Below are 10,634 nucleotides of genomic sequence, written 5' to 3' on the forward strand. Positions count from 1 at the left end.
CATGGCTACTGACCCCGATCTGGGTGCGTGTGAGAGCGAGTTAAAGATATAGACAGGAGACCTCTGCTGCGATGTTGCACACCTACAGTATATGTTAATAATCAAAGGACATTACGTTAAAAGCTCACAAAGCTGATGTTATTTTTCATTTAGTAGTTAGTTTAACATGCTATACTAACATGTAAACCATAAGTTCATATTAAGTGACTTACATATTAGACTTAATATTGTCTTTTGCTTCGTTTCACTGAAAATATTTCTAAACAAAGCCACTGTAGTTTCTGATCCTTTTTCCTCCAAATTTCTTTTGTTCAAATGAGAGATTTCTTATCTATTTGATTTGTTTTTAAAAGGGAGACTTATTTTACACATACTTCCATTTTTAAATTTCACATTGACTGGTTTTTGTTACACTTCAAAATGGCCAAATTCCTGTTAGGTAAATCACAAACTTGCAACATTATGAACATCTTCCAGGGAAACAAGAGAAAGAAGAATTATGATTTAACGTTGAGCGGTTTAAAAGTTATGAGCAGTTTTACTGCTTTGTGAATTATAGCACCCTTGGTCTGTTTGGTCTGAATACATAATAAAAGTGCCAAGATACACCCTCAGCTCCTGTCTGGCAACTTCACTGTCAGAGTCCTTTACGTGCATTACAGACAAACTGTCCTGCATATTAAAAAAATAAACGCTTTGAACTAGGGATACCAAACAGTTTAACAGTATTGGCTTTAGAGGAGTTACTATACAGACACAGTACTTGGTTAAGTCTATAACATAGCACTCGCTGTTTTGAGAAGTTAATCATCAACATTAGACACATTACTATGCTTGAAGTTCACTATAGTAGAACAACAGTACCTATAACAAATGACCACTTACAAGGCACACCAAAAGCATTATTATTGCAAACATAAGTCCAAATTAGCCGTGTAGGCAAGTGAGACTGCCCCCCAACACAATGCCAAGTATAATAAAAACCAACCTAAGCATTCTATAGGCTGCGGGTGACTCCCTTATCAATGAAGACAGACAATTCCAATATGGTGCCTCTGCATCTTCAGTGCTTGGTCCCAATAAACTGAAAGTTTCAACATGTGAGTCTCTAAGTGACATTAGACATGACTTCCAAAATTGTGGTGCTTTAACCATTGATGAGCACTGTATATGCGCATTGGGTAAGCTATAAAGCCCTGTCTGAAATACAGCCCGCTATGAAAGTATTGGAACAGAAAAGCCAATTCTTTTGTTTTTACTACACTGAAGACATTTCGGTTTCAGATTAAAAAATGAATATGAGACAACAGATTAGAATTTCAGCTTTCGTTTCCTGATCTTTACACCTAGAAACTTAGAAAATGGCACCTTTGGTGGCAGACAACTCAATTTTTTGTGAGCAAAAGTATAGGAACAAATAGTAAATAACTGCTTGCATATACCATACTTGCAATAACTGCATCAAGCCGGAAGCCACTGACATCACCAAACCGTTGCATCTTTTCTGATGCCTTTCCAGTCTTGTACTGCAGCTTCTTTCAATTGTTTTTTGGGGTTTCAAGTGGCTTTGTCATCACTTCAGCCATATACAGCTGGTGTAGTCAGTGGCGTAGCGCAAACGGCGGTGGCTGAATCGCAAGAGAGGAGACGGGAACCCTCATCATAATCAAACTTATTCACCCTTCAATATCACGTACAAGTGCTCTTGCCATTTGCTAGTATATCTTTTGTCAAAACTAATAAATTATATATTATATATGAATTTTACACTCTTTTGGTTAATTAGGCTACAATGATTTACAACAATGATTTACACTAGTTTGATTCAATCTTGTGAATAAAATAAAGCATCATACCTTTAAAAATAGTCTTTTTCTCCTAGCATTTTTCTGCATAAACTCCTTCACAATGTCTGTGCTGTCCAGACGTGCGCGCTTGCTTTCAATGCTGAGAACTGCAAGTCCTTAGAGTCTGTCCTGGCTCATTGTGCTTCTCAAGCAGGATTTGATTTGTATTTGTTTAGAAAAAGACCTCTCGGCACTTGCCACCATGATATTATTAGTACTGCTGCTGCCGTCATCTGTTGGAGAGTGAGCTTCGGGGTCTCTGATTGGCGTTGGGTTAGTTAGCAACTTGCTAACTCCCCCACTACTTATGCTTGCAGCTGATTTGCGAGACATATAGATGAGATTTTTGGTAGTTTTGCATTGATTTGCTCTTTTTGGTGTTGATTAATCCATTTTTTGGGCCCCACTGAGATATTTTCTTTTACTCATTTCGTAAAGAATCCGTTATAATCCACTACTAGGTTCACTGGTAGTAGGCTAATTGTGGAGAATCTAGATGATCAAGGATTGTGACTGGATAAAACAAAAGAGATTAACTGTGACTGGCAGACACCGGTAGACATTGCAGAACAGGCGATAATTAGTACCAAAATAAAAAGTCCCATTTTACATCTGTTTAATATTGTTAAATATTAGCTTTTTTATTGTTCGTGGGTGGGGCCCCGACGCATTACGTGCCCTGCATGCCCATCCAACACGCCACTGGTAGTACACAATGAAACAAAACAACATTCCACCAGGACCAAGGTACACAACACAGATCCACATGAGACTACACATAACTAAATAAGACTACAAGGACCACATAAAGTGTACATGTATATTCTCCCTTCAGTCTCCTCTTAAGGAGGTGAAATGCATGCTCAACTGGGTTAAGGTCTGGTGACTGACTTGACCTTCCACTTTTTCCCTGGTAAAGTCATTGGTTGTGTTTTTGGTCACTGTCCTGCTGCATGAAGTTCCTCCCAAATAGATTTAATGCGTTTCTCTGTAAATTGTCAGACAGAATGTTTCTTTAGATGTCTGAATTCATTCTGATTCTACCATCATGAGTTACATCAACAAAAGATTAGTGAGCCTGTTCTAGAAGTGGCCATGCAAGCCCAATCCATGACAATCCTTTCTTTCTCCACACACTGGGCTTTCCATCACTTTGGTACAGGTTAATCTTGGTTCCAGAACTTTTATGGCTCATCTCTGCATTTCTTAATGGATTACATTCTGGCCTTCCAATTCTTCTGTAAGAATCCTTGTGCAATGGCTCTGATCAAATTTCCTTATTTTACCAGCTTCAAAATGGCTTGCTTTTTTCCCCATAGACAGCTCTCTGGTCTTCATGTTGGATGATCCAAGATGGCGGCGTGGCAGTAGCACGTAGTGGCCTCTCCAGATCCAAAATGGTGCTATTATTGTTTCTTAGCTCGACTTTTTACAGCAGATGAACATCAGAGCAACCAGTGGTCATGTCCAACATCGCCAGACACTGCTAAAAAACCCCCACAAAAATCATGTAACAACCAACCTACATGATGATCTGCTGGAGAAGCTACGTGATCTCGGTGTGTTGCGGGGACCAGGCCTCCGGTCCACGGTGTCACCTGACGCTGGTAGTGAGGGAAGGGGATGCCGTAAGAGGTGTACGAGAAAGCGGAAGCATGGCAAAAGGGCAGGGGTCCACGGTAGGCTAAAAGCAAACCCTAGCCGGCCGGTTCTCCCATCCATCCTGCTCTCAAATGTTTGCTCCCTGGACAATAAGTTGGACTACATCTGACTCCAGCAGGCAATGCGGCGTAAGTTTAGAGACTGCTCAACGAGTTCCAGATGCCACCGTTCAGCTAGACGGGCTCGGCTCGTTTCGTGCTGACAGAAATTCAGCTGTGTGGTAAGATTTGCGGTGGTAGCTCGTGTGTTTACAGCAACACGGAATGGTGCAAGAACTCGTGCTAGTTTCTAGTTATTGCTCATCACTGGTGGAGTTTGTGACCGTTAGATGCAGACAATTTTATTTACCATGGGAATTCACCACCGTTCTTGTTATCGGAGTGTACATTCCCCCCAGCGCTAAAGCTAAGGAGGCGCTCTGAGAACTGTATGGGGCTATTATCGAACTGCAGAACACACACCCCAATGGACTGTTGATCATCACCAGAGATTTCAACCATGTGAATCTCAAATCAGTGCTCCCTAAATTCCATGAACATGTGGACTTTGCAACGTGAGGGGTGAACACACTGGCTCTTGTCTACACAAACAACCCAGGTGCATAGCGGGCAGAGCCCCGCCCCCACCTTGGCTACTCAGACCACATCTCTGTTATGCTAATCCCAGCATACAGACATGCTCGTCAGACGCTCCAAACCAGTTTTGAAGCAGGTGAAAGGCCAGCAGGAGCCATCTCTGCTCTTCAGGACTGTTTTGAGCACACTAGCACATGTTCAGGGAGGCTACAACTGACAGCAACTCCACTAACTTGAACTAATACATGGCATCAGTGACCAACTACATCAGCAAGTGCATTGATGACGTCACTGTCTCCAAGACCATCACCATGCGCTCCAACCAGAAGCCGTGGATGACTGCGGAAGTGCGTGCACTACTGAGGACCCGAGACTCCGCCTTCAAGGCAAATGACAAGCCCTAAGAACAGTGACAGCCAAACTGTCCCGGGCCATCAGAGACCACCACAATGAGCACTGGGGTCCCCCCAGGGCTGTGTGCGCAGTCCACTGCTGTTCACTCTGCTGACTCACGACTGTGCAGCAATGCTCAGTTCCAATCACATCATCATGTTCGCCGATAACATGACCGTGATGGGTCCCATCAGCAATAACAACGAGACAGCATGCAGAGAGGAGGTGCAGCAGCTAACCGACTGGTGCTGAGCCAACAACCTGTCTCTGAATGTGGACAAAACAAAAAAGATGGTTGTTGACTTCAGGAGAGCATGGAGGGACCACTCTCTGCTGAACATCGATGGCTCTTCCATGGAGATCGTCAAGAGCACCAAATACCTTGGTGTTCACCTAGCGGAGAACCTCACCTGGTCCCTCAACACCAGCTCCATAGCCAAGAAAGCCTAGCAGCGTCTCTAATTTCTGCAAAGGCTGAAGAAAGCCCATCTCCCACCCCTGATTCTCTACACGTTTTACAGAGGAACTATTGAGAGCATCCTGAGCATCTGCATTACTGTCTAGTTCAGAAATCGCATCTCATCGGAACGCAAGACCCTACAGCGGATAGTGAAGACAGCTGAGAAGATCATCAGGGTCTCTCTTCCCTCCATCACAGACATTTACACAAAATGCCGCATTCGCAAAGCCACCAGCATTTTGGATGACCCCACACACACTCTTCACCCTCCTGCCATCTGGAAAAAGGTACTGAAGCGTTTGGGCCCTCACGGCAAGACTGCAGAACAGCTTCTTCCCCCAAGCCATCAGACTCCTCAATACTCAGAGGCTGGACTGACACACCCACCCACCCACCCACCCACACACACACCCACACACACACACACCGAACTGAACACCATCCGACTCCCATCGCAATTTTTGCAGATTTCTGTACTGACAACCTGTACTTTTGCTGCTACTGTACTTAAAAACAAATAATGTTTAATTTCGTGTCACTATTATACACTTTATCTGGCTGCTTCCACAATAACTACTATGTCCACATATAGTATAAGCTAATCTGCTGAATACTACTACGTCATAGTATATTATGTTTATATTCACAGCATTTTTTTTTTAAACTTATATTGTTATTCGTTTGCACTACCTGTTAGATCAGACATTTCCACACTAAAACTGTGTACTGTTCGGAGCTACACTGTCACTTACTGTACCTATTGTCCTGTTTTAGTAGTTACTGTACTGTCCTGTGTTGTTTGCACATGTTCGCACGTGCACTTTATGTAGAATGTTTGTAAGTCTTATTTAGTTCTGTGTCTCATGTGGTTAGTGTGTTGTTTTATGTAGCACCGTGGTCCTGGAGGAACGTTGTTTCGCTTCACTGTGAACTGTACCAACTGTATATGGTTGAAATGACAATAAAAGCCACTTGAACTTGATCCGTTTTAACAACTACTGCAGTCTTCAAAGGTGAAACCCAGGGCTCAAATTAAGAGTAGACATTCAGAGCTACTACTTATTTAAACAAATCAATCTAACATTGCACACCTGGTCAACAAGAAACACCTGTCAGTTCTAATATTTCTGATCACTTAAATAAGGGTAGGTTTAAACAAAGGGTGCCATGTTGCAAGTTTTTTAAGCACATCTGGATGCAAATATTTGGAAACGAAAGCTGAAATTCTGATCAACCATCCAATATTCATCTTTTGATCACAAACCCAAATGTCTTCAGTGAAGAACAACAAACCTGCTTTTGCCATTCAAATACTTTCAGTGGGGACTGTATGCAGCAGTGTTAAGGGAGAACCCTGGACATAACTTAAAGGCATCATCGAAAATACAGGAACAGGACTGTTAAATGTTATTTCTACATTAACAACAACTAAGAGCTGTCCAGTGAGCTTTGTACCTAACTGTTTGGCTCCAAGTTCCACTAGCTGCACAAAAAAGTCCACGATCTCCTTTTTACTTGCATTCAGATGGCTGTGCTCCGGTGTCCAGGGTTGACAGATCTTTGACTTGAGTGCCAAAACTCAAAATATTCCCCTTCCTATATTACAGTCAATTGTATTGTAATATTTAAAGCTGCAGTAATTTTTTTGGTTAAAATTGAACAAAAATCAATTAATTATTGATCAAGCACATAAAAAAATGAGTGTTCAAAACTGTCTCCTTACCTTACCCCGATTCGCAACGGTAAGCTTAAAATAATGATTTTTAATGAGATGTCGGTTCAGATTTCACGGGAAACGTCAGTTTGACGTCATTCATCTTTACGTCCATAAACAGAAAGAAGAAGACACGGCTACTATATGATGGTGGAGTGTTTGTAGCTTGTTCTTAAAACAGTTGCTTAGAATTTAAACTGGTCATCTAGATGGCTGCTTTTAATCTGGATAGTTCTAAACGCAATAATCATTAACATCTGGGGAAATCACCTGTTGTCAACTGTGTGTCGAACTGCTGAGAGTCTGCATTCAAAAAGGGAAAGCGATAGAGCCTGTGATAAAACGAGAATAAATATCGGCAGGGCTTTTGAGAGGTGGCGAAAACTCAAGATCTGAAGGAATTGAATACTGACACAAAGATGGCTTTTTTCTGCTGAACAGGTAAGACATTTCAGTGGCTCAATAAGCTAACATTAGCACACTTGTTCGCTTGATTAAGCTAGGTATTGAGTTTCCTATGTTATTTTTGTTTGCTTTGCAATGGTCGGTATGCACTCATTTTCTGCTATGAGGGAGAGCAATTCACCTCTACTCCAAGAAAACTGTATCTGCTGCCACATCCGTAGTCAAGTATTGGAGCTACAACCCCTGGCAAAAATTATGGGATCACCAGACCTTGAGGATCTTCACCCAGATTTTTTTTACCTTATAGCAAATGAACAAAGTACAGATATGACAAAACATTCTGGCTTCGTGAAACATACCACAAACAAGTTAAAAGAAATTATTTTAATTAATGGCATATTTTTTCCAGATCAAGTAGAAAGAAAAAATATGCAATCACTCAATGTTGAAGAAAAAATTAGGGATTCACCTTGTAATTTGCATTTCTAAAATAAATACCAGCACTGCAAAATGCAAATTAGTCTGCAGTTAAGAGTGCCTACAGACCTTAACCTTGGACTTATTGAAAGGAAACATGGCCCTAACAAGAGAGTTGTCAATTGAAAGAATTGAAAGGATTATAAAACAACTTCAAGAAGGAAATCCAACACGGAGTGTGGCAAAAGATGTCGGTTGTTCCCAGTCAGCTGTGTCTAAAATTTAGTGCAAATTTAGTGGAAGGTTATAAAAGGAAAACATATGGGTATACCAAACGTCAAAATGGAAAACTCAAATCAATATGCCTTAAAAATAGAAGTCATATTCTTCAAAATGATAATGCATCTTGCCACACAGCAAAGAGTGTTTTCTTCAGAAAAGACATTTCAACTCGATGACATGGCCAGCAAACAGTCAGGATCTCAATCCAATTGAAAATTTATGGAGGAAATTAAGAAATTGGTCCATGACAAGGCTCCATCCTGCAAAGCTGATCTGTCAACCACTATTCATGAAAGTTGGAACCGGCTTGATGGAGAATATTGTTTTTCATGAAGTCCACATCTCAAAGAACTCAGACCGGCATAAAAGCCAGAGGAGGAGCAACAAAGTACTAACTGTGAATTTTTTTTGTTGATGATTTCAGAAATTATTCTTCAACATTGACTGATTCCATAATCTTTTTACTCTATTTGATCTGGGAAAAAAATATGCCATTAATTAAAACAATTTAATTTAATTTGTTTGAGGTATGTTTCACGAAGACAGAAGGATCTGCTATTAAACAAAAATTGTTGTGTGTCATATCTGTGATTTGTTTATTTGCTACGAAGTAAAAAAGGCAGATGAGCATCCCCCAATTGTGGTGATTACATAATTTTTGACAGGGGGTGTAATATACAACCCATACGGATACCTCAAACAATCAGGGTCATCCGCGTAGAGGAGCAGTGCCGAAACACAACTCACGTAAAAAAAATTGCAATTTTATGTTTCAAACAGAGAGGGCAGTAGAGAGGCAAAAGTATAGTACTGCAGCTTAAAGTGATATACATTTTAAATTTCCCCGCAAATATTTATTTCAACAAGGTCCTAAAATTATATATATATATATATATATATATATATATATATATATATATATATATATATATATATATAAGTAGTCTATACCTATCACAAAGGAAAAGTTTACGGCTACGTTTTCATTTGCGTACGGTCAGTTAGATTCCTATAGAGTTTTGGCAAAATAACATTTTGTTTTAATGGGAATATTCTTTAATTTATCAATATAATTTGGCCTAAATCCTAAACTGCGGACAATTAAATAAACAATCAAAATCCGGGAATGTCGCCGATTTGGCAACCTAACTACATCAGATTAAACCTGAAAATGCCACAAATTACAAATTGTGTCATCAGTAAAGAAAAACAAAACAAAACAAACAAACAAAGAACCAAACAAAACAATGACCTGCTATCGAACCAGCAAAACTCTATAAAACTGTAGTGTCAGAGTTTGATTATTTAGCTAGCTAATTAGCTGGGCTCACGGTCACCTTTTTTTTATGCACGACAACACTAGCAAAAATGTTGGCTAGTCGTTATTAAAATTTACTGTAAATATAGTAGTTCCAAACAGGTTTATTGACATTAGGTTATAATTGCTTCCGTATTAAGAAGTGAACGGGAAACAGTTACTATAGTTACTATTACATTTACAGAGGTCTGTGTGCTAACAAGCTCGCTATCTACTAAAACCACATTACAATGGCCTTACAAAACCAGTGTACACGGTGACTAACTCATCGATGTATTTTTTCTAAGTGTGTAGAAAAGACCACTTATACAAACTCACCTTTGTTGTTCATTGTTCTTGGTCGAAAACAAATGAATTTAAAACGCGGTATTAAAACACAAAACTCGTTTCCTAGCTACTTCCTTGTTTTCATCCGTCTGTTCGGTCTGTGTACTCCACTACGTCAGTTCGTCTTCTTCTTCTTCTTTGGTGTTTTACGGCAGTTGGCATCCATGACGTTGCATTACTGCCACCTGCTGTCTCACTTCAACTTACTATTTCTTAATTAAATTCGTCCTTCCAATCCCGTCCTCCTTAGGAAATTAAACAGACATCTCCTTCCTTGGTCAATATTTCCTCTTTCTACTATACTTTTTACATTATACTTATTTCCCGTAGCTGGTTCTCAGCTCTTGCCTTTCTTGTATAAATTTCTTACATTATATAAAGATGTGCTTAATTGTTTCCTCCTCTCGGCATTCATCACATAGTCCTGTCGGGTGTTTTCCTATAACATGAAGAGTTTTGTTTATCTTTCCATAACTAGTATATTTTGTATCATGTACAGATGTCTCCCTTTGGTTTCATTAAATGCTGCCATTTCCCCATTATCTTCTTCCACACTAGAATCCCTTATGCTTTTGAAAATTTAAATTGACCTCAACTTGTTCTTTTTTTGTTGCTTCTTTTGTCAGTCTGTCTACTTTCTCGTTTCCCTGGATGCCCAGATGTGCTGGTACCCACATAAATGTGATGCTTCTCCCTTACTTACTTATTCATTAGTTTGTAAATAAAATCTGATAAAATAATTCCTGATGGTTTCTTGTTACACCAGACTTTATACTCATAAGGGCAGAATGACTATATATTAAAACATTGTCACATCTGGTTTGTTCGATCCATTCTACGTTATTTCTGTTTGCGCTACTCTCACTTAAAGTGAAATGCATGAGCAAAAATAAAGGCAGTGTAATAATTTCCTACTTGCATCTGTTTTATTATCGTTTTCAAGCAAAATGTTAATGGAAAAATTGGTAGATGTTTTTAAAAAACTATAACTAAGGAGGAATTCCAATATAACAATGATATAATATATATATATATTGGTTCCTAGGGCATTGCTAGGGTGTTTCTAGGGTGTTTCTATATGGTTGCTAAGGTGTTCTGGGTCTTTTAGCATGGATTAGCATGTTGCTAGCATGAATTAGCATGTTTTAACATATTGTTAGCAGGAATTAGCACTTTGCTAGCATGGATTAGCATGTTGTTATTATGAATTAGCATGTTACTAGCATGAATGAGG

General features: G+C 39.6%; 1 protein-coding gene across 1 annotated transcript in view; it reads right to left on the minus strand.

The window, feature by feature from the left end:
* dazap2 (DAZ associated protein 2) overlaps positions 1-9,544 on the minus strand; it is a 17,835-nt gene extending 8,291 nt beyond the window's left edge. The window contains exon 1 of the mRNA XM_053643604.1: positions 9,392-9,544. Within this exon, the coding sequence (XP_053499579.1) occupies positions 9,392-9,404 (13 nt within the window). The 5' untranslated portion in view covers positions 9,405-9,544. The remainder of the gene's footprint in view (positions 1-9,391) is intronic.
* Between the last annotated feature and the right edge of the window lie 1,090 nt (positions 9,545-10,634).

The sequence above is a fragment of the Ictalurus furcatus genome, chromosome 15, assembly GCF_023375685.1.
Source record: "Ictalurus furcatus strain D&B chromosome 15, Billie_1.0, whole genome shotgun sequence".
Taxonomy (NCBI): Eukaryota; Metazoa; Chordata; class Actinopteri; order Siluriformes; family Ictaluridae; genus Ictalurus; species Ictalurus furcatus.